The sequence below is a fragment of the Perca flavescens genome, chromosome 18 (genome assembly GCF_004354835.1).
Source record: "Perca flavescens isolate YP-PL-M2 chromosome 18, PFLA_1.0, whole genome shotgun sequence".
Lineage (NCBI taxonomy): Eukaryota > Metazoa > Chordata > Actinopteri > Perciformes > Percidae > Perca > Perca flavescens.
This window is the reverse complement of record NC_041348.1, coordinates 9,756,803-9,783,554: the sequence shown is the minus strand read 5'-3', so window position 1 is coordinate 9,783,554 and position 26,752 is coordinate 9,756,803. Positions and strand designations below refer to the sequence as shown.

Below are 26,752 nucleotides of genomic sequence, written 5' to 3'. Positions count from 1 at the left end.
TTCTTTTTTCTCCAAATTATTAACAGCATTTGACTAACATAATTGAGCATATTACAATGAAAAATATTGAAATGTTTATGTAATTCTTTTACTCTCAATGTTGTTCTTAGCCTCATTGCTCTTACCTTTCGTGAGCCTCAACCTCTTCTATATCCTCATTGTTTGACGTTCCTGGATCCGTCATACGTTCCTCCTGCTTCCTTCCTACGTTCCTGGATCCGGAGGTAGGTGATCATATCGTCATTGGTAAATAATTAACAGGTAAAACGTTCTCCCCGTCAGGGAATCGAACCCGGTCTTCTGCGTGACAGGCAGAGATACTGTCCACTATACTAACGAGGAACGCCCAAACACTGGATGTGGCACGTCACTTAGGCTAGGTGGCGCTTATCATATTGCATCTAGGCGACAGTGAATACATGTGGAAACATTTAGGTTTACTATATATTGACTGTCACTCATGTCCATGACAGAGCAGCTGTGACTGAATCCTGTTTAACATATCTATGTGTCAAAAATAGACATGTCAAACGGCATTTTGAACATTGTAAGTAAAATATAAATGTTGCATTTCCCGACGAACATGTGAAAAACAGCTTTCATCGGTTTCCGTGTGTAGTGGTTATCACGTTTGCCTCACACGCGAAAGGTCCCCAGCTCGAAACTGGGCGGAAACAAGTTTGTTTGAGTTTACTTTGCACAATCAAACTCTGCTGATGTAAAATCTCAATAACCTGCATGGAAAACTGTTCCTGTCTTGAAATCGTGGCCAGGCCTACCGAAGTTTCCATAGTGCACCAGTCATCGTGTTGGCCTGACACACAAAATGGCTCAGCTTGGAAACTGGGGGAAAGTTTATTTTTTTTTATTTTATTACACTGAGTAATGAAATCAAATGATTCGGTCAAATCGTCAGCCACAGCAAGGGTTGCGTTGTAGTCTGTACAGGGCAGAAAAAGAGAACTTTGGAAACGAATGCAGACACCCACGCTATTCAGTCTTGTCGGTTAGGTAAGCTCGCATGCCTTTCAGTAGCAGTTCCACCTCATTGTTGGTCCAAGCAAATAAATCCCTGGGCTTACTTTTTAGCCATTGTTGTTCTTTCTCCAAATTATTATCAGTATTTGAATAACATAATTGAGCACATTTTAATAATTTTATTTTAAATGTTTATGTAATTCTTTTACTCTCATTGTTGTTCTTAGCCTCATTGCTCTTACCTTTCGTGAGCCTCAACCTCTTTGCCGTCAAATTGTTGTTGTTTGACGTTCCTGGATCCTTCTTACGTTCCTGCTTCCTTCCTATGTTCCTGGATCCTGAGGTAAGTGATCATATCGTCACTGTAAAGCTCTCTTTGATAGCAGGAACATGCTCAATGCTGCTGTAAAACTGTTGTCTTTCTTGGACTATATCCACTTTAATAGTGTTTTCCTTAAAAACGCATATTTATTGCTATGTTTAGGCCTTGTATCCACACTACTCGGGCATTTCCGCGACCCCTTACACAAAGACATTTGGAAACGTCGATCAATCCGTTTAAGTTTGAATCTTGCAGGGTTGCGTTGTAGTCTGTACAGGCAGAAACTGAGAACTTTTGAAGCGAATGCAGACACCTACGTCAGTCAGTCTTATCGGTTAGCTTGCATGCCTTTCAGTAGCAGTTCCACCTCATGGTTGGTCCAAGAAAATAAATCCTTGGGCTTACTTTTTCGCCCTTTGTTGTTCTTTTTCTCCAAATTATTAACAGCATTTGACTAACATAATTGAGCATATTACAATGAAAAATATTGAAATGTTTATGTAATTCTTTTACTCTCAATGTTGTTCTTAGCCTCATTGTTTTACCTTTCGTGAGCCTCAACCTCTTCGCCTCATTGTTTGACGTTCCTGGATCCGTCATACGTTCCTGCTTCCTTCCTACGTTCCTGGATCCGGAGGTAGGTGATCATATCGTCATTGGTAAATAATTAACAGGTAAAACGTTCTCCCCGTCAGGGAAATCGAACCCCGGTCTTCTGCGTGACAGGCAGAGATACTGTCCACTATACTAACGAGGAACGCCCAAACACTGGATGTGGCACGTCCACTCGCTAGGTGGCGTATATTACAGCATCTAGGCGACAGTGAATACATGTGGAAACATTTAGGTTTACTATATATTGACTGTCACTCATGTCCATGACAGAGCAGCTGTGACTGAATCCTGTTTAACATATCTATGTGTCAAAAAATAGACATGTCAAACGGCATTTTGAACATTGTAAGTAAAATATAAATGTTGCATTTCCCGGCGAACATGTGAAAAACAGCTTTTCATCGGTTTCCGTGGTGTAGTGGTTATCACGTTTGCCTCACACGCGAAAGGTCCCCAGCTCGAAACTGGGCGGAAACAAGTTTGTTTGAGTTTACTTTGCACAATCAAACTCTGCTGATGTAAAATCTCAATAACCTGCATGGAAAACTGTTCCTGTCTTGAAATCGTGGCCAGGCCTACCGAAGTCCATAGTGCACCAGTCATCGTGTTGGCCTGACACACAAAATGGCTCAGCTTGGAAACTGGGGGGAAAGTTTATTTTTTTTTTTTATTTTATTACACTGAGTAATGAAATCAAATGATTCGGTCAAATCGTCAGCCACAGCAAGGGTTGCGTTGTAGTCTGTACGGGCAGAAAAAGAGAACTTTGGAAACGAATGCAGACACCCACGCTATTCAGTCTTGTCGGTTAGGTAAGCTCGCATGCCTTTCAGTAGCAGTTCCACCTCATTGTTGGTCCAAGCAAATAAATCCCTGGGCTTACTTTTAGCCATTGTTGTTCTTTCTCCAAATTATTATCAGTATTTGAATAACATAATTGAGCACATTTTAATAATTTTATTTTAAATGTTTATGTAATTCTTTTACTCTCATTGTTGTTCTTAGCCTCATTGCTCTTACCTTTCGTGAGCCTCAACCTCTTTGCCGTCAAATTGTTGTTGTTTGACGTTCCTGGATCCTTCTTACGTTCCTGCTTCCTTCCTATGTTCCTGGATCCTGAGGTAAGTGATCATATCGTCACTGTAAAGCTCTCTTTGATAGCAGGAACATGCTCAATGCTGCTGTAAAAACTGTTGTCTTTCTTGGACTATATCCACTTTAATAGTGTTTTCCTTAAAAACGCATATTTATTGCTATGTTTAGGCCTTGTATCCACACTACTCGGGCATTTCCGCGACCCTTACACAAAGACATTTGGAAACGTCGATCAATCCGTTTAAGTTTGAATCTTGCAGGGTTGCGTTGTAGTCTGTACAGGCAGAAACTGAGAACTTTGGAAGCGAATGCAGACACCTACGTCAGTCAGTCTTATCGGTTAGCTTGCATGCCTTTCAGTAGCAGTTCCACCTCATGGTTGGTCCAAGAAAATAAATCCTTGGGCTTACTTTTCGCCCTTGTTGTTCTTTCTCCAAATTATTAACAGCATTTGACTAACATAATTGAGCATATTACAATGAAAAATAATGAAATGTTTATGTAATTCTTTTACTCTCGTTGTTCTTAGCCTCATTGCTCTTACCTTTCGTGAGCCTCAACCTCTTTGCCGTCAAATTGTTGTTGTTTGACGTTCCTGGATCCTTCTTACGTTCCTGCTTCCTTCCTATGTTCCTGGATCCTGAGGTAAGTGATCATATCGTCACTGTAAAGCTCTCTTTGATAGCAGGAACATGCTCAATGCTGCTGTAAAACTGTTGTCTTTCTTGGACTATATCCACTTTAATAGTGTTTTCCTTAAAAACGCATATTTATTGCTATGTTTAGGCCTTGTATCCACACTACTCGGGCATTTCCGCGACCCTTACACAAAGACATTTGGAAACGTCGATCAATCCGTTTAAGTTTGAATCTTGCAGGGTTGCGTTGTAGTCTGTACAGGCAGAAACTGAGAACTTTGGAAGCGAATGCAGACACCTACGTCAGTCAGTCTTATCGGTTAGCTTGCATGCCTTTCAGTAGCAGTTCCACCTCATGGTTGGTCCAAGAAAATAAATCCTTGGGCTTACTTTTCGCCCTTGTTGTTCTTTCTCCAAATTATTAACAGCATTTGACTAACATAATTGAGCATATTACAATGAAAAATAAAATATTGAAATGTTTATGTAATTCTTTTACTCTCAATGTTGTTCTTAGCCTCATTGCTCTTACCTTTCGTGAGCCTCAACCTCTTCGCCTCATTGTTTGACGTTCCTGGATCCGTCATACGTTCCTGCTTCCTTCCTACGTTCCTGGATCCGGAGGTAGGTGATCATATCGTCATTGGTAAATAATTAACAGGTAAAACGTTCTCCCCGTCAGGGAATCGAACCCCGGTCTTCTGCGTGACAGGCAGAGATACTGTCCACTATACTAACGAGGAACGCCCAAACACTGGATGTGGCACGTCACTCGCTAGGTGGCGCTATAACAGCATCTAGGCGACAGTGAATACATGTGGAAACATTTAGGTTTACTATATATTGACTGTCACTCATGTCCATGACAGAGCAGCTGTGACTGAATCCTGTTTAACATATCTATGTGTCAAAAATAGACATGTCAAACGGCATTTTGAACATTGTAAGTAAAATATAAATGTTGCATTTCCCGACGAACATGTGAAAAACAGCTTTTCATCGGTTTCCGTAGTGTAGTGGTTATCACGTTTGCCTCACACGCGAAAGGTCCCCAGCTCGAAACTGGGCGGAAACAAGTTTGTTTGAGTTTACTTTGCACAATCAAACTCTGCTGATGTAAAATCTCAATAACCTGCATGGAAAACTGTTCCTGTCTTGAAATCGTGGCCAGGCCTACCTTAAGTTTCCATAGTGCACCAGTCATCGTGTTGGCCTGACACACAAAATGGCTCAGCTTGGAAACTGGGGGGAAAGTTTATTTTTTTCTATTTTATTACACTGAGTAATGAAATCAAATGATTCGGTCAAATCGTCAGCCACAGCAAGGGTTGCGTTGTAGTCTGTACGGGCAGAAAAAAGAGAACTTTGGAAACGAATGCAGACACCCACGTCATTCAGTCTTGTCGGTTAGGTAAGCTCGCATGCCTTTCAGTAGCAGTTCCACCTCATTGTTGGTCCAAGCAAATAAATCCCTGGGCTTACTTTTAGCCATTGTTGTTCTTTCTCCAAATTATTATCAGTATTTGAATAACATAATTGAGCACATTTTAATAATTTTATTTTAAATGTTTATGTAATTCTTTTACTCTCATTGTTGTTCTTAGCCTCATTGCTCTTACCTTTCGTGAGCCTCAACCTCTTTGCCGTCAAATTGTTGTTGTTTGACGTTCCTGGATCCTTCTTACGTTCCTGCTTCCTTCCTATGTTCCTGGATCCTGAGGTAAGTGATCATATCGTCACTGTAAAGCTCTCTTTGATAGCAGGAACATGCTCAATGCTGCTGTAAAACTGTTGTCTTTCTTGGACTATATCCACTTTAATAGTGTTTTCCTTAAAAACGCATATTTATTGCTATGTTTAGGCCTTGTATCCACACTACTCGGGCATTTCCGCCCCCTTACACAAAGACATTTGGAAACGTCGATCAATCCGTTTAAGTTTGAATCTTGCAGGGTTGGCGTTGTAGTCTGTACAGGCAGAAACTGAGAACTTTGGAAGCGAATGCAGACACCTACGTCAGTCAGTCTTATCGGTTAGCTTGCATGCCTTTCAGTAGCAGTTCCACCTCATGGTTGGTCCAAGAAAATAAATCCTTGGGCTTACTTTTCGCCCTTGTTGTTTTTTCTCCAAATTATTAACAGCATTTGACTAACATAATTGAGCATATTACAATGAAAAATATTGAAATGTTTATGTAATTCTTTTACTCTCAATGTTGTTCTTAGCCTCATTGCTCTTACCTTTCGTGAGCCTCAACCTCTTCGCCTCATTGTTTGACGTTCCTGGATCCGTCATACGTTCCTGCTTCCTTCCTACGTTCCTGGATCCGGAGGTAGGTGATCATATCGTCATTGGTAAATAATTAACAGGTAAAACGTTCTCCCCGTCAGGAAACGAACCCCGGTCTTCTGCGTGACAGGCAGAGATACTGTCCACTATACTAACGAGGAACGCAACACTGGATGTGGGATGTGGCATTGTCACTCGCTAGGTGGCGCTATTACAGCATCTAGGCGACAGTGAATACATGTGGAAACATTTAGGTTTACTATATATTGACTGTCACTCATGTCCATGACAGAGCAGCTGTGACTGAATCCTGTTTAACATATCTATGTGTCAAAAATAGACATGTCAAACGGCATTTTGAACATTGTAAGTAAAATATAAATGTTGCATTTCCCGACGAACATGTGAAAAACAGCTTTTCATCGGTTTCCGTTCCAGTGGTTATCACGTTTGCCTCACACGCGAAAGGTCCCCAGCTCGAAACTGGGCGGAAACAAGTTTGTTTGAGTTTACTTTGCACAATCAAACTCTGCTGATGTAAAATCTCAATAACCTGCATGGAAAACTGTTCCTGTCTTGAAATCGTGGCCAGGCCTACCGAAGTTTCCATAGTGCACCAGTCATCGTGTTGGCCTGACACACAAAATGGCTCAGCTTGGAAAACTGGGGGAAAGTTTATTTTTTTTTTATTTTATTACACTGAGTAATGAAATCAAATGATTCGGTCAAATCGTCAGCCACAGCAAGGGTTGCGTTGTAGTCTGTACTGGCAGAAAAAAGAGAACTTTGGAAACGAATGCAGACACCCACGTCATTCAGTCTTGTCGGTTAGGTAAGCTCGCATGCCTTTCAGTAGCAGTTCCACCTCATTGTTGGTCCAAGCAAATAAATCCCTGGGCTTACTTTTTTTTAGCCATTGTTGTTCTTTCTCCAAATTATTATCAGTATTTGAATAACATAATTGAGCACATTTTAATAATTTTATTTTAAATGTTTATGTAATTCTTTTTTACTCTCATTGTTGTTCTTAGCCTCATTGCTCTTACCTTTCGTGAGCCTCAACCTCTTTGCCGTCAAATTGTTGTTGTTTGACGTTCCTGGATCCTTCTTACGTTCCTGCTTCCTTCCTATGTTCCTGGATCCTGAGGTAAGTGATCATATCGTCACTGTAAAGCTCTCTTTGATAGCAGGAACATGCTCAATGCTGCTGTAAAACTGTTGTCTTTCTTGGACTATATCCACTTTAATAGTGTTTTCCTTAAAAACATATTTATTGCTATGTTTAGGCCTTGTATCCACACTACTCGGGCATTTCCGCCCCCTTACACAAAGACATTTGGAAACGTCGATCAATCCGTTTAAGTTTGAATCTTGCAGGGTTGCGTTGTAGTCTGTACAGGCAGAAACTGAGAACTTTGGAAGCGAATGCAGACACCTACGTCAGTCAGTCTTATCGGTTAGCTTGCATGCCTTTCAGTAGCAGTTCCACCTCATGGTTGGTCCAAGAAAATAAATCCTTGGGCTTACTTTTTTTTCCTTTGTTGTTCTTTTTTTTTCCAAATTATTAACAGCATTTGACTAACATAATTGAGCATATTACAATGAAAAATATTGAAATGTTTATGTAATTCTTTTACTCTCAATGTTGTTCTTAGCCTCATTGTTCTTACCTTTTTCGTGAGCCTCAACCTCTTCGCCTCATTGTTTGACGTTCCTGGATCCGTCATACGTTCCTGCTTCCTTCCTACGTTCCTGGATCCGGAGGTAGGTGATCATATCGTCATTGGTAAATAATTAACAGGTAAAACGTTCTCCCCGTCAGGGAATCGAACCCCGGTCTTCTGCGTGACAGCAGCAGAGATACTGTCCACTATACTAACGAGGAACGCCCAAACACTGGATGTGGCACGTCACTCGCTAGGTGGCGCTATTACAGCATCTAGGCGACAGTGAATACATGTGGAAACATTTAGGTTTACTATATATTGACTGTCACTCATGTCCATGACAGAGCAGCTGTGACTGAATCCTGTTTAACATATCTATGTGTCAAAAATAGACATGTCAAACGGCATTTTGAACATTGTAAGTAAAATATAAATGTTGCATTTCCCGACGAACATGTGAAAAACAGCTTTTCATCGGTTTCCGTAGTGTAGTGGTTATCACGTTTGCCTCACACGCGAAAGGTCCCCAGCTCGAAACTGGGCGGAAACAAGTTTGTTTGAGTTTACTTTGCACAATCAAACTCTGCTGATGTAAAATCTCAATAACCTGCATGGAAAACTGTTCCTGTCTTGAAATCGTGGCCAGGCCTACCGAAGTTTTCCATAGTGCACCAGTCATCGTGTTGGCCTGACACACAAAATGGCTCAGCTTGGAAACTGGGGGGAAAGTTTATTTTTTTTCTATTTTATTACACTGAGTAATGAAATCAAATGATTTGAAATCGTCAGCCACAGCAAGGGTTGCGTTGTAGTCTGTACAGGGCAGAAAAAGAGAACTTTGGAAACGAATGCAGACACCCACGTCATTCAGTCTTGTCGGTTAGGTAAGCTCGCATGCCTTTCAGTAGCAGTTCCACCTCATTGTTGGTCCAAGCAAATAAATCCCTGGGCTTACTTTTTAGCCATTGTTGTTCTTTTCTCCAAATTATTATCAGTATTTGAATAACATAATTGAGCACATTTTAATAATTTTATTTTAAATGTTTATGTAATTCTTTTACTCTCATTGTTGTTCTTAGCCTCATTGCTCTTACCTTTCGTGAGCCTCAACCTCTTTGCCGTCAAATTGTTGTTGTTTGACGTTCCTGGATCCTTCTTACGTTCCTGCTTCCTTCCTATGTTCCTGGATCCTGAGGTAAGTGATCATATCGTCACTGTAAAGCTCTCTTTGATAGCAGGAACATGCTCAATGCTGCTGTAAAACTGTTGTCTTTCTTGGACTATATCCACTTTAATAGTGTTTTCCTTAAAAACGCATATTTATTGCTATGTTTAGGCCTTGTATCCACACTACTCGGGCATTTCCGCGACCCTTACACAAAAGACATTTGGAAACGTCGATCAATCCGTTTAAGTTTGAATCTTGCAGGGTTGCGTTGTAGTCTGTACAGGCAGAAACTGAGAACTTTGGAAGCGAATGCAGACACCTACGTCAGTCAGTCTTATTATCGGTTAGCTTGCATGCCTTTCAGTAGCAGTTCCACCTCATGGTTGGTCCAAGAAAATAAATCCTTGGGCTTACTTTTTCGCCCTTGTTGTTCTTTTTTCCAAATTATTAACAGCATTTGACTAACATAATTGAGCATATTACAATGAAAAATATTGAAATGTTTATGTAATTCTTTTACTCTCAATGTTGTTCTTAGCCTCATTGCTCTTACCTTTTCGTGAGCCTCAACCTCTTCGCCTCATTGTTTGACGTTCCTGGATCCGTCATACGTTCCTGCTTCCTTCCTTTCCTGGATCCGGAGGTAGGTGATCATATCGTCATTGGTAAATAATTAACAGGTAAAACGTTCTCCCCGTCAGGGAATCGAACCCCGGTCTTCTGCGTGACAGGCAGAGATACTGTCCACTATACTAACGAGGAACGCCCAAACACTGGATGTGGCACGTCACTCGCTAGGTGGCGCTATTACAGCATCTAGGCGACAGTGAATACATGTGGAAACATTTAGGTTTACTATATATTGACTGTCACTCATGTCCATGACAGAGCAGCTGTGACTGAATCCTGTTTAACATATCTATGTGTCAAAAATAGACATGTCAAACGGCATTTTGAACATTGTAAGTAAAATATAAATGTTGCATTTCCCGACGAACATGTGAAAAAAAACAGCTTTTCATCGGTTTCCGTGTGTAGTGGTTATCACGTTTGCCTCACACGCGAAAGGTCCCCAGCTCGAAACTGGGCGGAAACAAGTTTGTTTGAGTTTACTTTGCACAATCAAACTCTGCTGATGTAAAATCTCAATAACCTGCATGGAAAACTGTTCCTGTCTTGAAATCGTGGCCAGGCCTACCGAAGTTTCCATAGTGCACCAGTCATCGTGTTGGCCTGACACACAAAATGGCTCAGCTTGGAAACTGGGGGGAAAGTTTATTTTTTTTTCTATTTTATTACACTGAGTAATGAAATCAAATGATTCGGTCAAATCGTCAGCCACAGCAAGGGTTGCGTTGTAGTCTGTACGGGCAGAAAAAGAGAACTTTGGAAACGAATGCAGACACCCACGTCATTCAGTCTTGTCGGTTAGGTAAGCTCGCATGCCTTTCAGTAGCAGTTCCACCTCATTGTTGGTCCAAGCAAATAAATCCATGGGCTTACTTTTAGCCATTGTTGTTCTTTCTCCAAATTATTATCAGTATTTGAATAACATAATTGAGCACATTTTAATAATTTTATTTTAAATGTTTATGTAATTCTTTTACTCTCATTGTTGTTCTTAGCCTCATTGCTCTTACCTTTCGTGAGCCTCAACCTCTTTGCCGTCAAATTGTTGTTGTTTGACGTTCCTGGATCCTTCTTACGTTCCTGCTTCCTTCCTATGTTCCTGGATCCTGAGGTAAGTGATCATATCGTCACTGTAAAGCTCTCTTTGATAGCAGGAACATGCTCAATGCTGCTGTAAAACTGTTGTCTTTCTTGGACTATATCCACTTTAATAGTGTTTTCCTTAAAAACGCATATTTATTGCTATGTTTAGGCCTTGTATCCACACTACTCGGGCATTTCCGCGACCCTTACACAAAGACATTTGGAAACGTCGATCAATCCGTTTAAGTTTGAATCTTGCAGGGTTGCGTTGTAGTCTGTACAGGCAGAAACTGAGAACTTTGGAAGCGAATGCAGACACCTACGTCAGTCAGTCTTATCGGTTAGCTTGCATGCCTTTCAGTAGCAGTTCCACCTCATGGTTGGTCCAAGAAAATAAATCCTTGGGCTTACTTTTCGCCCTTGTTGTTCTTTCTCCAAATTATTAACAGCATTTGACTAACATAATTGAGCATATTACAATGAAAAATATTGAAATGTTTATGTAATTCTTTTACTCTCAATGTTGTTCTTAGCCTCATTGCTCTTACCTTTCGTGAGCCTCAACCTCTTCGCCTCATTGTTTGACGTTCCTGGATCCGTCATACGTTCCTGCTTCCTTCCTACGTTCCTGGATCCGGAGGTAGGTGATCATATCGTCATTGGTAAATAATTAACAGGTAAAACGTTCTCCCCGTCAGGGAATCGAACCCCGGTCTTCTGCGTGACAGGCAGAGATACTGTCCACTATACTAACGAGGAACGCCCAAACACTGGATGTGGCACGTCACTCGCTAGGTGGCGCTATTACAGCATCTAGGCGACAGTGAATACATGTGGAAACATTTAGGTTTACTATATATTGACTGTCACTCATGTCCATGACAGAGCAGCTGTGACTGAATCCTGTTTAACATATCTATGTGTCAAAAATAGACATGTCAAACGGCATTTTGAACATTGTAAGTAAAATATGAATGTTGCATTTCCCGACGAACATGTGAAAAACAGCTTTTCATCGGTTTCCGTAGTGTAGTGGTTATCACGTTTGCCTCACAAGCAGAGGCCAGTCGCATATAGGTGTAGAAGACTTTCTCGTAAAAAAGAAAAAAAGAAAAAAAAGATTTTTTCCTGACCGGAAGCCTCTCCAAAAGAACAGGGTTCGAATCCCCCCTTACCCAAAAACATTGTCCTGTATTTAGTCCAGAATATTATGCTACAGCATGTCTGTATTACACAAAACAATTATATATAAAGTTTTTAACCATTTAATGTTAAATTTAATTCAATATGTTTCTGAAAAATTATGTGGCAACAATATGATAAGACCTTGTGATTTTAAGGTCATGACAATAATACTTTTACATGCTGCTAGTGGTAAAAGTTGAATTGAATAGTATACTACCATATAATGATACAAAATTCCAAAGCAATGTATATATTTATACGTATAATTTTATTTCATTTTCTATCACTTTTACTTCCTCAATCAAATATCAAATATCAATAAGTCATAGTAATGCTCCCAAGATATTTCATAAAGAACAACATCATTCTTAAACACAAAATAAAAACTGACATTGACACATTGCTTATTTATATAATTCAAATGTTATATATAAAACAAATTAACAACTAAATATGGGTATACATTTACGGAATAATTTATTATTAAAATATTACACATTTACACACGTGGAGGGCACACGAGAGTGTATGTAAAGGTGCTGAGAGACTATGTGAGGATGATGATGATGATGATGATGATGAATCAGACCAGACATCCAGTGAAGGTGAATACAGTTAAATTAAACTAAAGATCATAATTGCTTGGCTATGAAAACAGAAGAAACAGTCCTGACAATGCACAGTGGTGTGTCTTGTGTGCGTGAGTGCGTGCGTGTGTGTGCGTGTGAGAGGATATATTTGTCGTTTGGTGGGTTAGCAGTCCATTTGTCTGTCTTCTCTTTGAATCTTTGTGTCTCTCAGCCTCATAGAAGTCCGACAGTTTGAACTCCCCCCAGGTCATCTCCTTCCCCATGCCCTGTGCCTTGTAGGGGGAGAACACTCTGGAGGGGCAGTAGATGTATATCCCTGGTACCCCGGGGAAGCTGTCATGTACAGTATCTGAGGGCTTTAGGGGTTGATGACCTGAACCTCCACAGGCGACCTGTTGGAAGCTGCACTGCTGACTTCCTGTTCGCCCTCTCCTCTGACTCCATCTACAACTTCAGCTGACTGTAGGCTAAACAGTTCCTGGTCATCTTTTTCTGCTGCTGCTGCTGCTTGATGATGATGATGATGATGTTCTTGTTGTTGTTGTTGTTTAACCAGGATGTCTGACCCAATCCGCTCCACTGTAGACCGGCTCAGAGACTCCTCCTAGTGCGGAGCAACAGGTGGAGGGTTGAGAATGGCAGGAGCATATATTTATTATATAGTTTCTTACCAAACTCGGACAAAACATGCATCAAAAAATTTTTGTGGATTGTGTGAAGAGTTATTTGAAATAAATTCAGTTAAAAAAACAGTTCAATTTGCTACATTTATTATATATTATATTCCCCCATAGTCTTGACATTTTGCATAGGGTAACTGATAACTAATGCAACCTTATTAAGCCTATTAAGTCTGACCATTACCTGGTCTGTAGGAGGATGGTAGGTAGGTCATTTGAATGACCTGTATCCATGAAAGACTGCCTCTGGTAGCAGCTGTGTGCTGGGACCGCTGGGACCGGAGCCCTGCTGAAAGACCACTCCAGCTGTGTGATCAGCACCACTCCAACTGGATCTTCACTGGTCTCCTGCAATACAGCATCACATATAGTGATTTAGTCAGTTTAAGTCTACAGATCAAAATAGTTTGCATTCATTTGCTATTGGGTCATATTACTCTCAAATGCAATTATACACATGTTCACTGTGTAAATCCCTACATGCTAAATAGAGCAACCAACAATCACAATAACCTGTCACACATAAGATACATAATAGATATGTGACATTTTTTAAAAAGTTGTAAGCTAAATGAGGAACAATTCAATTTCCTCACAATTTTAAACACATTAACACTGCAAGTGTCAGACTGAGCAGAATATGGAGCATGCAGGAGACAGACTGGGGCAACAGCCTCCCTATGTAAGAAGAAAGGGCATTAGAGTGTGGGGTGCTTAGGGGGTGAGGAAAGGGCATTAGAGTGTGGGGTGCTGAGGGGGTGAGGAAAGGGCATTAGAGTGTGGGGTGCTGAGGGGGTGAGGAAAGGGCATTAGAGTGTGGGGAAAGGCGACGGCCCAGTGAAAGATCAAATGAGATAAGGGCAACAATTACACTTTAATCAACCATGGCCTGAGCATGACAGGCTGGGTGGAGAGTGCAGCCTCTTTTCTTTTTACCTGCACTGTACAGCAGTTCCTAATAGTTTTGCTTTTGTATATCTTTTTTTCTGTACAAGCTTTCTTTATGTATATTTCCTATGGCTGGTATGTACACACAATGACAAGATACATGTTCTGTTAAAAATGTTTTTGTTGACATCAATAGTATTCAGCTGCCTCAATATAAAATGTTAGACTTCGGACAATATTCCATAGTGGGCAACTATCACACTTTCAGATTACACTGTCATTAGACAGGATGTCTTTGCATTTTGACTGTGTTGGTCCAAGCAATAATTAATAATGATTGTTTTGATGCCACTTAGTTATTCATTGATGGAATTATTTACATTTAAAACAGGATTTCATTATTTTGATTGAGTAATCACCTTTTATAGGTCACATAGATTATTGGAATGCTGAATGTGCCATGTGGTGTGAGAGTTGTACTTAGAGTTTTGACAATTGTAAATTTGGTTCAGTAAATGTGCCAAAGAGATTGAGAAAAACTGTAATCTGGATTACCTGAGAGTCTGTGGCCACCAAAGCAGCAGGGCAGTGATCCTTGGTCTCCATAGCTACAGCAGCTGGGATGTTGGGCTGTACCCTGTGCTTGTCACAATTTAACACAACATGACGACAGCCTGGCTCCACATGCTGAAGTCCACATATCATCTGAGCTGAGGAGGTAGAAGGGGCTGGCAGCGGGGCCTTCAGCCTGGCTGTAAGAAGATTTTGGTCACAAAAACATTCAGGGCATTCATGATGGTTTAAAGTAAGACAAAACAAATAATAACCTTTCACAGAAGCAACAATCCCAGAGGAGTCATCAGGCTCAGCAGGTCTGGAAACCGTCGCTGTTGGCTCCGTCCTGTGTGCTGTAAAAACAATTCAGTGTCATTTTCCTCCCACAGTCAAGTCTGTTCATGCTTCAGAATGTGTCTTTACCTGTTGTCTCTCTAACAAACTGTGAGTACAGACTGAAAACTAAAAAAAAACTTAAATTCTGAATTGCTATTTATTTGCAATGACAAAACACAATGCTTTTAAGAAAACAGGTAAAGCACAGAAACAATATGAATATATAGTAAGCACACTGCCTGTCATTCAAAGATGTGGCATGGCAAAAAGAAAATGCCAAATCCTTGAATGACAGCCTGAGAAAAAAAATGCAAAAAAAAAACTTACCATCTTCGCTGACCTGTTAATTCCTTAGGTTAGCGGGAAAGTAAGAGAACACAAGCATCAGAACAGGCCTGAACATGGCCAAAATAACAAACTAGTTGAAGGAGAACAGTAATAGCAGGAGGATTCTGCTGAGAACAGAATCCTCCCTCTACACCGATGGAGAAAAACCTGTTGGTGGAGACACAGCCGGGCTCTGGAGAATGCTGCTGGTCCTGAAAGCACAGGTGACTACTAGATTAGACTACAGTACTATCGTAAACAGTAAGAGTTTAAAAGAACACTGTTAATTAAACTATCTCCACCTACTTAGTTCAGTGGCAAATTTACAGGGAGACAGATTCAGCATCCCCCTCTCCAACTCCTCGTCTTCCTCCATCGCTAGAAGATTAAACAATAACAATTATTGTGTGTCAGGTCATAAAATACTAAACATCTGTATTTGCATATTTTTGTGTACTGACCTAGAATGCTAGATGTAGGCGGTGTAGGGGCAGCTGATGTAGTGGAGACTCCTGCAGGTGGTGGACAGGACTCCCCAGACTCAGCCCTCTGCTGCTTGAGGATGTACTGCTGCAGGTTGTACATCTTGCTGTTTTTGATGCACTTTACTCCTACGATGAAGGCAGCATATCCGTCTGCCCTGCTCTCCCAGATCTGCCTCCAGGTGTCCTTTGCCCTGGCTCCAAAGCCGACAGTATTGTCACCCTCTGATGCCACTGGTGGCGCAGGCAGCCTGGAAGCTAGATACTCCCTGAGGTCCCTAATTTCCTGGAAGCTCCTGGCATAGTCCAGAAATGACAGCAGGCTGTCCTTGTTGTGTCCCTGAGGGTTGAAGGTCCCATCTCTCTCCTCCTCCTCTACCTTTTTCATCAGGTAGATGGTGTAGCCAACATCATTTTCCAGGAGCCACCTAAACAATTTACCCTTGTACTTGCCAAACTGCAGCACATACTCCCCCATCACCTCCAGTCGGTCAGACACATCCCCTCCCCGCTCAAAGACCACAGTGAGAGCATTGGTCTTCACAAGGTCATGTCTCTGAGGGGGAGACTTGTCCTCAAGAGAAGGGTTCTTTTTGATCCGCATGGCCTCGTCAGAGGGATCCTGCCGCAGATGACCTGATGGACCCTTCCTGAAAGACACCATAGTCTTTCCGGGAAAGAAGTTGGTTGTCTTCTTCATTATCTCCTGTGCACAGCAAAACACAGTGTATATTATATAGTAATAATCAAAATATAGTCATACTGTTACATAAACAGTTATTTATTTTAACATCAATCAGCATTTGTAATGACTAAGTAACAGCACAGATAGATAGATAGATAGATAGATAGATAGATAGATAGATAGATAGATAGATAGATCAAAATGTATTATTCACATATTAATCTATTAACAATAATTCTATATGCTGTTTGCCATAGCAAATGAACCCCATCTTAGACATAAACTGTATTATTTTATTGAAAATATACACAAGAATTGCCTGAAACACGACTGTAGCTAAATAGTATCCATATTATATAGTAATAATTAAAAAGACAGTCATACTATAAACAGTTATTCATGTTAACATAAATCAGCCTTTTTAATGACTAGGTAACAGCTAGACAGACATAGAGATAACTAGATAGACAGATAGATAGAACAAAGTGTCTGTGTTTAACCTATTATCAATTTATCCCCATTTTAGACATATTGTAGTATTTAGCCATTGAAAATATTCTGAAACACGTATGTAGCAGCAACATATTAACAGTACCTCTGTGTTTAATGGTTTGTAAATAAATAAACACTATGAAAGAGTCAAAGAAAGCACAATAGCAATGTCTGTAAGAGACATGTGCAACGTAACATCATTACAAGTTAAGAGAGATGTGCAACGTAACATCATTACAAGTAAACGTTACTGTAAACGCTGACATGTACATAACGTTACATGAAAAACATGAATGTACTGACGTTATTGTTAGCTAACGTTAACGTTACCTTAGCTAAGTAAACAACAGTTTGAACCTGTCAATCAATCCTAAAACAACTAACAGTGTATAACAACAGTTTGCCCATATATACAACGGAGACACGTTAATTTAATACTTACGTTTGATAAGTTGACAACTTGTAAGACGACAGAACAGTTGAAAAAACACCGTATATCGACAAAAATTCCGTGCACTTTATCTGTGTCTATGATGCGACGTCTGTCACTGTGAGGAAACAAGGAAAAAGAAGAAAAAAAAGAGTCTCTCCTTAACTCTATCCACAGGGGGAAACAGCGCCCCCGAAATCCAGCTTGTGGCCACAAATATATGACAGCCGTAGTTTAAGACTTACCATAGAGAATGAATGGTAAAAGTTAAGAGAATTAAGCCCTACTATTCACGGCGGGAGCCGCCCAAGACCGGGGTTCGATTCCCTGACGGGGAGAACGTTTTACCTGTTAATTATTTACCAATGACGATATGATCACCTACCTCCGGATCCAGGAACGTAGGAAGGAAGCAGGAACGTATGACGGATCCAGGAACGTCAAACAATGAGGCGAAGAGGTTGAGGCTCACGAAAGGTAAGAGCAATGAGGCTAAGAACAACATTGAGAGTAAAAGAATTACATAAACATTTCAATATTTTTCATTGTAATATGCTCAATTATGTTAGTCAAATGCTGTTAATAATTTGGAGAAAGAACAACAAGGGCGAAAAGTAAGCCCAAGGATTTATTTTCTTGGACCAACCATGAGGTGGAACTGCTACTGAAAGGCATGCAAGCTAACCGATAAGACTGACTGACGTAGGTGTCTGCATTCGCTTCCAAAGTTCTCAGTTTCTGCCTGTACAGACTACAACGCAACCCTGCAAGATTCAAACTTAAACGGATTGATCGACGTTTCCAAATGTCTTTGTGTAAGGGTCGCGGAAATGCCCGAGTAGTGTGGATACAAGGCCTAAACATAGCAATAAATATGCGTTTTAAGGAAAACACTATTAAAGTGGATATAGTCCAAGAAAGACAACAGTTTTACAGCAGCATTGAGCATGTTCCTGCTATCAAAGAGAGCTTTACAGTGACGATATGATCACTTACCTCAGGATCCAGGAACATAGGAAGGAAGCAGGAACGTAAGAAGGATCCAGGAACGTCAAACAACAACAATTTGACGGCAAAGAGGTTGAGGCTCACGAAAGGTAAGAGCAATGAGGCTAAGAACAACAATGAGAGTAAAAGAATTACATAAACATTTCAATATTTTTCATTGTAATATGCTCAATTATGTTAGTCAAATGCTGTTAATAATTTGGAGAAAGAACAACAAGGGCGAAAAGTAAGCCCAAGGATTTATTTTCTTGGACCAACCATGAGGTGGAACTGCTACTGAAAGGCATGCAAGCTAACCGATAAGACTGACTGACGTAGGTGTCTGCATTCGCTTCCAAAGTTCTCAGTTTCTGCCTGTACAGACTACAACGCAACCCTGCAAGATTCAAACTTAAAAACGATTTCGACGTTTCCAAATGTCTTTGTGTAAGGGTCGGCGGAAATGCCCGAGTAGTGTGGATACAAGGCCTAAACATAGCAATAAATATGCGTTTTAAGGAAAACACTATTAAAGTGGATATAGTCCAAGAAAGACAACAGTTTTACAGCAGCATTGAGCATGTTCCTGCTATCAAAGAGAGCTTTACAGTGACGATATGATCACTTACCTCAGGATCCAGGAACATAGGAAGGAAGCAGGAACGTAAGAAGGATCCAGGAACGTCAAACAACAACAATTTGACGGCAAAGAGGTTGAGGCTCACGAAAGGTAAGAGCAATGAGGCTAAGAACAACAATGAGAGTAAAAGAATTACATAAACATTTAAAATAAAATTATTAAAATGTGCTCAATTATGTTATTCAAATACTGATAATAATTTGGAGAAAGAACAACAATGGCTAAAAGTAAGCCCAGGGATTTATTTGCTTGGACCAACAATGAGGTGGAACTGCTACTGAAAGGCATGCGAGCTTACCTAACCGACAAGACTGAATGACGTGGGTGTCTGCATTCGTTTCCAAAGTTCTCTTTTTCTGCCCGTACAGACTACAACGCAACCCTTGCTGTGGCTGACGATTTGACCGAATCATTTGATTTCATTACTCAGTGTAATAAAATAGAAAAAAAATAAACTTTCCCCCCAGTTTCCAAGCTGAGCCATTTTGTGTGTCAGGCCAACACGATGACTGGTGCACTATGGAAACTTCGGTAGGCTGGCCACGATTTCAAGACAGGAACAGTTTTCCATGCAGGTTATTGAGATTTTACATCAGCAGAGTTTGATTGTGCAAAGTAAACTCAAACAAACTTGTTTCCGCCCAGTTTCGAGCTGGGGACCTTTCGCGACCAACCAGGCAAACGTGATAACCACTACACTACGGAAACCGATGAAAAGCTGTTTTTCACATGTTCGTCGGGAAATGCAACATTTATATTTTACTTACAATGTTCAAAATGCCGTTTGACATGTCTATTTTTGACACATAGATATGTTAAACAGGATTCAGTCACAGCTGCTCTGTCATGGACATGAGTGACAGTCAATATATAGTAAACCTAAATGTTTCCACATGTATTCACTGTCGCCTAGATGCTGTAATAGCGCCACCCTAGCGAGTGACGTGCCACATCCAGTGTTTGGGCGTTCCTCGTTAGTATAGTGGACAGTATCTCTGCCTGTCACGCAGAAGACCGGGTTCGATTCCCTGACGGGAGAACGTTTTACCTGTTAATTATTTACCAATGACGATATGATCACCTACCTCCGGATCCAGGAACGTAGGAAGGAAGCAGGAAACGTATGACGGATCCAGGAACGTCAAACAATGAGGCGAAGAGGTTGAGGCTCACGAAAGGTAAGAGCAATGAGGCTAAGAACAACATTGAGAGTAAAAGAATTACATAAACATTTCAATATTTTTCATTGTAATATGCTCAATTATGTTAGTCAAATGCTGTTAATAATTTGGAGAAAGAACAACAAGGGCGAAAAGTAAGCCCAAGGATTTATTTTCTTGGACCAACCATGAGGTGGAACTGCTACTGAAAGGCATGCAAGCTAACCGATAAGACTGACTGACGTAGGTGTCTGCATTCGCTTCCAAAGTTCTCAGTTTCTGCCTGTACAGACTACAACGCAACCCTGCAAGATTCAAACTTAAACGGATTGATCGACGTTTCCAAATGTCTTTGTGTAAGGGTCGGCGGAAATGCCCGTAGTGTGGATACAAGGCCTAAACATAGCAATAAATATGCGTTTTTAAGGAAAACACTATTAAAGTGGATATAGTCCAAGAAAGACAACAGTTTTACAGCAGCATTGAGCATGTTCCTGCTATCAAAGAGAGCTTTACAGTGACGATATGATCACTTACCTCAGGATCCAGGAACATAGGAAGGAAGCAGGAACGTAAGAAGGATCCAGGAACGTCAAACAACAACAATTTGACGGCAAAGAGGTTGAGGCTCACGAAAGGTAAGAGCAATGAGGCTAAGAACAACAATGAGAGTAAAAGAATTACATAAACATTTAAAATAAAATTATTAAAATGTGCTCAATTATGTTATTCAAATACTGATAATAATTTGGAGAAAGAACAACAATGGCTAAAAGTAAGCCCAGGGATTTATTTGCTTGGACCAACAATGAGGTGGAACTGCTACTGAAAGGCATGCGAGCTTACCTAACCGACAAGACTGAATGACGTGGGTGTCTGCATTCGTTTCCAAAGTTCTCTTTTTCTGCCCGTACAGACTACAACGCAACCCTTGCTGTGGCTGACGATTTGACCGAATCATTTGATTTCATTACTCAGTGTAATAAAATAGAAAAAATAAACTTTCCCCCAGTTTCCAAGCTGAGCCATTTTGTGTGTCAGGCCAACACGATGACTGGTGCACTATGGAAACTTCGGTAGGCCTGGCCACGATTTCAAGACAGGAACAGTTTCCATGCAGGTTATTGAGATTTTACATCAGCAGAGTTTGATTGTGCAAAGTAAACTCAAACAAACTTGTTTCCGCCCAGTTTCGAGCTGGGGACCTTTCGCGTGTGAGGCAAACGTGATAACCACTACACTACGGAAACCGATGAAAAGCTGTTTTTCACATGTTCGCCGGAAATGCAACATTTATATTTTACTTACAATGTTCAAAATGCCGTTTGACATGTCTATTTTTGACACATAGATATGTTAAACAGGATTCAGTCACAGCTGCTCTGTCATGGACATGAGTGACAGTCAATATATAGTAAACCTAAATGTTTCCACATGTATTCACTGTCGCCTAGATGCTGTTATAGCGCCACCTAGCGATGACGTGCCACATCCAGTGTTTGGGCGTTCCTCGTTAGTATAGTGGACAGTATCTCTGCCTGTCACGCAGAAGACCGGGGTTCGATTCCCTGACGGGAGAACGTTTTTACCTGTTAATTATTTACCAATGACGACGATATGATCACCTACCTCCGGATCCAGGAACGTAGGAAGGAAGCAGGAACGTATGACGGATCCAGGAACGTCAAACAATGAGGCGAAGAGGTTGAGGCTCACGAAAGGTAAGAGCAATGAGGCTAAGAACAACAATGAGAGTAAAAGAATTACATAAACATTTCAATATTTTTCATTGTAATATGCTCAATTATGTTAGTCAAATGCTGTTAATAATTTGGAGAAAGAACAACAAGGGCGAAAAGTAAGCCCAAGGATTTATTTTCTTGGACCAACCATGAGGTGGAACTGCTACTGAAAGGCATGCAAGCTAACCGATAAGACTGACTGACGTAGGTGTCTGCATTCGCTTCCAAAGTTCTCAGTTTCTGCCTGTACAGACTACAACGCAACCCTGCAAGATTCAAACTTAAACGGATTGATCGACGTTTCCAAATGTCTTTGTGTAAGGGTCGGCGGAAATGCCCGAGTAGTGTGGATACAAGGCCTAAACATAGCAATAAATATGCGTTTTTAAGGAAAACACTATTAAAGTGGATATAGTCCAAGAAAGACAACAGTTTTACAGCAGCATTGAGCATGTTCCTGCTATCAAAGAGAGCTTTACAGTGACGATATGATCACTTACCTCAGGATCCAGGAACATAGGAAGGAAGCAGGAACGTAAGAAGGATCCAGGAACGTCAAACAACAACAATTTGACGGCAAAGAGGTTGAGGCTCACGAAAGGTAAGAGCAATGAGGCTAAGAACAACAATGAGAGTAAAAGAATTACATAAACATTTAAAATAAAATTATTAAAATGTGCTCAATTATGTTATTCAAATACTGATAATAATTTGGAGAAAGAACAACAATGGCTAAAAGTAAGCCCAGGGATTTATTTGCTTGGACCAACAATGAGGTGGAACTGCTACTGAAAGGCATGCAAGCTAACCGATAAGACTGACTGACGTAGGTGTCTGCATTCGCTTCCAAAGTTCTCTTTTTCTGCCTGTACAGACTACAACGCAACCCTTGCTGTGGCTGACGATTTGACCGAATCATTTGATTTCATTACTCAGTGTAATAAAATAGAAAAAAAATAAACTTTCCCCCCAGTTTCCAAGCTGAGCCATTTTGTGTGTCAGGCCAACACGATGACTGGTGCACTATGGAAACTTCGGTAGGCCTGGCCACGATTTCAAGACAGGAACAGTTTTCCATGCAGGTTATTGAGATTTTACATCAGCAGAGTTTGATTGTGCAAAGTAAACTCAAACAAACTTGTTTCCGCCCAGTTTCGAGCTGGGGACCTTTCGCGTGTGAGGCAAACGTGATAACCACTACACTACGGAAACCGATGAAAAGCTGTTTTTCACATGTTCGTCGGGAAATGCAACATTTATATTTTACTTACAATGTTCAAAATGCCGTTTGACATGTCTATTTTTGACACATAGATATGTTAAACAGGATTCAGTCACAGCTGCTCTGTCATGGACATGAGACATGAGTGACAGAAGACAATATGGCTAAAACCTAAATGTTTCCATAATATATAGTAAACCTAAATGTTTCCACATGTATTCACTGTCGCCTAGATGCTGTAATAGCGCCACCTAGCGAGTGACGACGCCACATCCAGTGTTTGGGCGTTCCTCGTTAGTATAGTGGACAGTATCTCTGCCTGTCACGCAGAAGACCGGGTTCGATTCCCAGACGGGGAGAACGTTTTTACCTGTTAATTATTTACCAATGACGATATGATCACCTACCTCCGGATCCAGGAACGTAGGAAGGAAGCAGGAACGGACGGATCCAGGAACGTCAAACAATGAGGCGAAGAGGTTGAGGCTCACGAAAAGGTAAGAGCAATGAGGCTAAGAACAACAATGAGAGTAAAAGAATTACATAAACATTTCAATATTTTTCATTGTAATATGCTCAATTATGTTAGTCAAATGCTGTTAATAATTTGGAGAAAGAACAACAAGGGCGAAAAGTAAGCCCAAGGATTTATTTTCTTGGACCAACCATGAGGTGGAACTGCTACTGAAAGGCATGCAAGCTAACCGATAAGACTGACTGACGTAGGTGTCTGCATTCGCTTCCAAAGTTCTCAGTTTCTGCCTGTACAGACTACAACGCAACCCTGCAAGATTCAAACTTAAACGGATTGATCGACGTTTCCAAATGTCTTTGTGTAAGGGTCGCGGAAATGCCCGAGTAGTGTGGATACAAGGCCTAAACATAGCAATAAATATGCGTTTTAAGGAAAACACTATTAAAGTGGATATAGTCCAAGAAAGACAACAGTTTTACAGCAGCATTGAGCATGTTCCTGCTATCAAAGAGAGCTTTACAGTGACGATATGATCACTTACCTCAGGATCCAGGAACATAGGAAGGAAGCAGGAACGTAAGAAGGATCCAGGAACGTCAAACAACAACAATTTGACGGCAAAGAGGTTGAGGCTCACGAAAGGTAAGAGCAATGAGGCTAAGAACAACAATGAGAGTAAAAGAATTACATAAACATTTAAAATAAATTATTAAAAAATGCTCAATTATGTTATTCAAATACTGATAATAATTAGGAGAAAGAACAACAATGGCTAAAAAAAGTAAGCCCAGGGATTTATTTGCTTGGACCAACAATGAGGTGGAACTGCTACTGAAAGGCATGCGAGCTTACCTAACCGACAAGACTGAATGACGTGGGTGTCTGCATTCGTTTCCAAAGTTCTCTTTTTCTGCCCGTACAGACTACAACGCAACCCTTGCTGTGGCTGACGATTTGACCGAATCATTTGATTTCATTACTCAGTGTAATAAAATAGAAAAAAAATAAACTTTCCCCCCAGTTTCCAAGCTGAGCCATTTTGTGTGTCAGGCCAACACGATGACTGGTGCACTATGGAAACTTCGGTAGGCCTGGCCACGATTTCAAGACAGGAACAGTTTTCCATGCAGGTTATTGAGATTTTACATCAGCAGAGTTTGATTGTGCAAAGTAAACTCAAACAAACTTGTTTCCGCCCAGTTTTTCGCTGCTGGGGACCTTTCGCGTGTGAGGCAAACGTGATAACCACTACACTACGGAAACCGATGAAAAGCTGTTTTTCACATGTTCGCCGGAAATGCAACATTTATATTTTACTTACAATGTTCAAAATGCCGTTTGACATGTCTATTTTTTTTGACACATAGATATGTTAAACAGGATTCAGTCACAGCTGCTCTGTCATGGACATGAGTGACAGTCAATATATAGTAAACCTAAATGTTTCCACATGTATTCACTGTCGCCTAGATGCTGTAATAGCGCCACCTAGCGAGTGACGTGCCACATCCAGTGTTTGGGCGTTCCTCGTTAGTATAGTGGACAGTATCTCTGCCTGTCACGCAGAAGACCGGGTTCGATTCCCTGACGGGAGAACGTTTTACCTGTTAATTATTTACCAATGACGATATGATCACCTACCTCCGGATCCAGGAACGTAGGAAGGAAGCAGGAACGTATGACGGATCCAGGAACGTCAAACAATGAGGCGAAGAGGTTGAGGCTCACGAAAGGTAAGAGCAATGAGGCTAAGAACAACATTGAGAGTAAAAGAATTACATAAACATTTCAATATTTTTCATTGTAATATGCTCAATTATGTTAGTCAAATGCTGTTAATAATTTGGAGAAAGAACAACAAGGGCGAAAAGTAAGCCCAAGGATTTATTTTCTTGGACCAACCATGAGGTGGAACTGCTACTGAAAGGCATGCAAGCTAACCGATAAGACTGACTGACGTAGGTGTCTGCATTCGCTTCCAAAGTTCTCAGTTTCTGCCTGTACAGACTACAACGCAACCCTGCAAGATTCAAACTTAAACGGATTGATCGACGTTTCCAAATGTCTTTGTGTAAGGGTCGCGGAAATGCCCGAGTAGTGTGGATACAAGGCCTAAACATAGCAATAAATATGCGTTTTAAGGAAAACACTATTAAAGTGGATATAGTCCAAGAAAGACAACAGTTTTACAGCAGCATTGAGCATGTTCCTGCTATCAAAGAGAGCTTTACAGTGACGATATGATCACTTACCTCAGGATCCAGGAACATAGGAAGGAAGCAGGAACGTAAGAAGGATCCAGGAACGTCAAACAACAACAATTTGACGGCAAAGAGGTTGAGGCTCACGAAAGGTAAGAGCAATGAGGCTAAGAACAACAATGAGAGTAAAAGAATTACATAAACATTTAAAATAAAATTATTAAAATGTGCTCAATTATGTTATTCAAATACTGATAATAATTTGGAGAAAGAACAACAATGGCTAAAAAAAAAGTAAGCCCAGGGATTTATTTGCTTGGACCAACAATGAGGTGGAACTGCTACTGAAAGGCATGCGAGCTTACCTAACCGACAAGACTGAATGACGTGGGTGTCTGCATTCGCTTCCAAAGTTCTCTTTTTCTGCCCGTACAGACTACAACGCAACCCTTGCTGTGGCTGACGATTTGACCGAATCATTTGATTTCATTACTCAGTGTAATAAAATAGAAAAAATAAACTTTCCCCCCAGTTTCCAAGCTGAGCCATTTTGTGTGTCAGGCCAACACGATGACTGGTGCACTATGGAAACTTCGGTAGGCCTGGCCACGATTTCAAGACAGGAACAGTTTTCCATGCAGGTTATTGAGATTTTACATCAGCAGAGTTTGATTGTGCAAAGTAAACTCAAACAAACTTGTTTCCGCCCAGTTTCGAGCTGGGGACCTTTCGCGTGTGAGGCAAACGTGATAACCACTACACTACGGAAACCGATGAAAAGCTGTTTTTCACATGTTCGCCGGAAATGCAACATTTATATTTTACTTACAATGTTCAAAATGCCGTTTGACATGTCTATTTTTGACACATAGATATGTTAAACAGGATTCAGTCACAGCTGCTCTGTCATGGACATGAGTGACAGTCAATATATAGTAAACCTAAATGTTTCCACATGTATTCACTGTCGCCTAGATGCTGTTATAGCGCCACCCACCGAGTGCGCGTGCCACATCCAGTGTTTGGGCGTTCCTCGTTAGTATAGTGGACAGTATCTCTGCCTGTCACGCAGAAGACCGGGTTCGATTCCCTGACGGGGAGAACGTTTTACCTGTTAATTATTTACCAATGACGATATGATCACCTACCTCCGGATCCAGGAACGTTCCCCCAGGAAGGAAGCAGGAACG

General features: G+C 40.8%; 1 protein-coding gene, 2 long non-coding RNA genes and 15 other non-coding genes across 20 annotated transcripts; 7 read left to right on the top strand and 11 right to left on the bottom strand.

Annotated features, from left to right (window-relative positions):
• Window positions 1-271: 271 nt before the first annotated feature.
• Window positions 272-342, bottom strand: trnad-guc (transfer RNA aspartic acid (anticodon GUC)). Its single transcript has one exon. It is a non-coding gene; the product is annotated as a tRNA-Asp (tRNA).
• A 1,642-nt stretch (window positions 343-1,984) lies between these two features.
• On the bottom strand, window positions 1,985-2,057 carry trnad-guc (transfer RNA aspartic acid (anticodon GUC)). Its single transcript has one exon. It is a non-coding gene; the product is annotated as a tRNA-Asp (tRNA).
• A 262-nt stretch (window positions 2,058-2,319) lies between these two features.
• On the top strand, window positions 2,320-2,392 carry trnav-cac (transfer RNA valine (anticodon CAC)). Its single transcript has one exon. It is a non-coding gene; the product is annotated as a tRNA-Val (tRNA).
• A 1,927-nt stretch (window positions 2,393-4,319) lies between these two features.
• trnad-guc (transfer RNA aspartic acid (anticodon GUC)) lies at window positions 4,320-4,391 on the bottom strand. The gene has a single exon. It is a non-coding gene; the product is annotated as a tRNA-Asp (tRNA).
• Window positions 4,392-4,650: 259 nt separating this feature from the next.
• Window positions 4,651-4,723, top strand: trnav-cac (transfer RNA valine (anticodon CAC)). Its single transcript has one exon. It is a non-coding gene; the product is annotated as a tRNA-Val (tRNA).
• A 2,890-nt stretch (window positions 4,724-7,613) lies between these two features.
• Window positions 7,614-11,625, top strand: LOC114573003 (uncharacterized). Of its 2 annotated transcripts, XR_003694849.1 has the most exons (4): window positions 7,614-7,701; window positions 8,684-8,799; window positions 10,398-10,513; window positions 11,019-11,601. It is a non-coding gene; the product is annotated as an uncharacterized LOC114573003 (long non-coding RNA). The 2 variants fall into 2 exon arrangements; XR_003694850.1 differs by lacking the exons at window positions 7,614-7,701; window positions 8,684-8,799 and adding an exon at window positions 9,401-9,415 and having other exon boundaries at window positions 11,019-11,625.
• Window positions 8,082-8,154, top strand: trnav-cac (transfer RNA valine (anticodon CAC)). The gene has a single exon. It is a non-coding gene; the product is annotated as a tRNA-Val (tRNA).
• On the bottom strand, window positions 9,463-9,534 carry trnad-guc (transfer RNA aspartic acid (anticodon GUC)). Its single transcript has one exon. It is a non-coding gene; the product is annotated as a tRNA-Asp (tRNA).
• Window positions 11,173-11,244, bottom strand: trnad-guc (transfer RNA aspartic acid (anticodon GUC)). Its single transcript has one exon. It is a non-coding gene; the product is annotated as a tRNA-Asp (tRNA).
• Window positions 11,626-13,120: 1,495 nt separating the features above from the next.
• Window positions 13,121-19,868, bottom strand: LOC114572823 (uncharacterized). The gene is made up of 10 exons (XM_028604605.1): window positions 19,848-19,868; window positions 18,752-18,867; window positions 18,132-18,247; window positions 17,521-17,627; window positions 17,148-17,253; window positions 15,508-16,234; window positions 15,353-15,424; window positions 15,199-15,258; window positions 14,384-14,580; window positions 13,121-13,288 (listed from the first exon to the last, which is right to left on the bottom strand). Exons 6-10 carry the CDS (start codon window positions 16,226-16,228, stop codon window positions 13,121-13,123), a joined length of 1,218 nt encoding a protein of 405 aa, XP_028460406.1. The 5' UTR covers window positions 16,229-16,234; window positions 17,148-17,253; window positions 17,521-17,627; window positions 18,132-18,247; window positions 18,752-18,867; window positions 19,848-19,868.
• Window positions 19,395-19,470, bottom strand: trnat-ggu (transfer RNA threonine (anticodon GGU)). The gene has a single exon. It is a non-coding gene; the product is annotated as a tRNA-Thr (tRNA).
• A 12-nt stretch (window positions 19,869-19,880) lies between the features above and the next one.
• Window positions 19,881-26,728, bottom strand: LOC114573002 (uncharacterized). Of its 2 annotated transcripts, XR_003694847.1 has the most exons (8): window positions 26,711-26,728; window positions 25,614-25,729; window positions 25,003-25,109; window positions 23,903-24,018; window positions 22,165-22,280; window positions 21,552-21,658; window positions 20,460-20,575; window positions 19,881-19,955 (listed from the first exon to the last, which is right to left on the bottom strand). It is a non-coding gene; the product is annotated as an uncharacterized LOC114573002 (long non-coding RNA). The 2 variants fall into 2 exon arrangements; XR_003694848.1 differs by lacking the exon at window positions 20,460-20,575 and having other exon boundaries at window positions 19,898-19,955.
• Window positions 21,100-21,172, bottom strand: trnav-cac (transfer RNA valine (anticodon CAC)). The gene has a single exon. It is a non-coding gene; the product is annotated as a tRNA-Val (tRNA).
• On the top strand, window positions 21,430-21,501 carry trnad-guc (transfer RNA aspartic acid (anticodon GUC)). The gene has a single exon. It is a non-coding gene; the product is annotated as a tRNA-Asp (tRNA).
• trnav-cac (transfer RNA valine (anticodon CAC)) lies at window positions 22,804-22,876 on the bottom strand. Its single transcript has one exon. It is a non-coding gene; the product is annotated as a tRNA-Val (tRNA).
• trnad-guc (transfer RNA aspartic acid (anticodon GUC)) lies at window positions 23,175-23,245 on the top strand. Its single transcript has one exon. It is a non-coding gene; the product is annotated as a tRNA-Asp (tRNA).
• trnav-cac (transfer RNA valine (anticodon CAC)) lies at window positions 26,261-26,333 on the bottom strand. The gene has a single exon. It is a non-coding gene; the product is annotated as a tRNA-Val (tRNA).
• Window positions 26,593-26,663, top strand: trnad-guc (transfer RNA aspartic acid (anticodon GUC)). The gene has a single exon. It is a non-coding gene; the product is annotated as a tRNA-Asp (tRNA).
• Window positions 26,729-26,752: the final 24 nt, after the last annotated feature.

Coding starts and splice junctions, on each gene's coding strand:
- LOC114572823 (XM_028604605.1), bottom strand. CDS start 16,228: ATGAAGAAGACAACCAACTTCTTTCCCGGAAAGACTATGGTGTCTTTC. Junction 14,581..15,198: donor ACAGGTTTTTCTCCATCGGT/GTAGAGGGAGGA, acceptor ATCTTCTTACAG/CCAGGCTGAAGGCCCCGCTG. Junction 13,289..14,383: donor TGGTGGCCACAGACTCTCAG/GTAATCCAGATT, acceptor GCTGTATTGCAG/GAGACCAGTGAAGATCCAGT.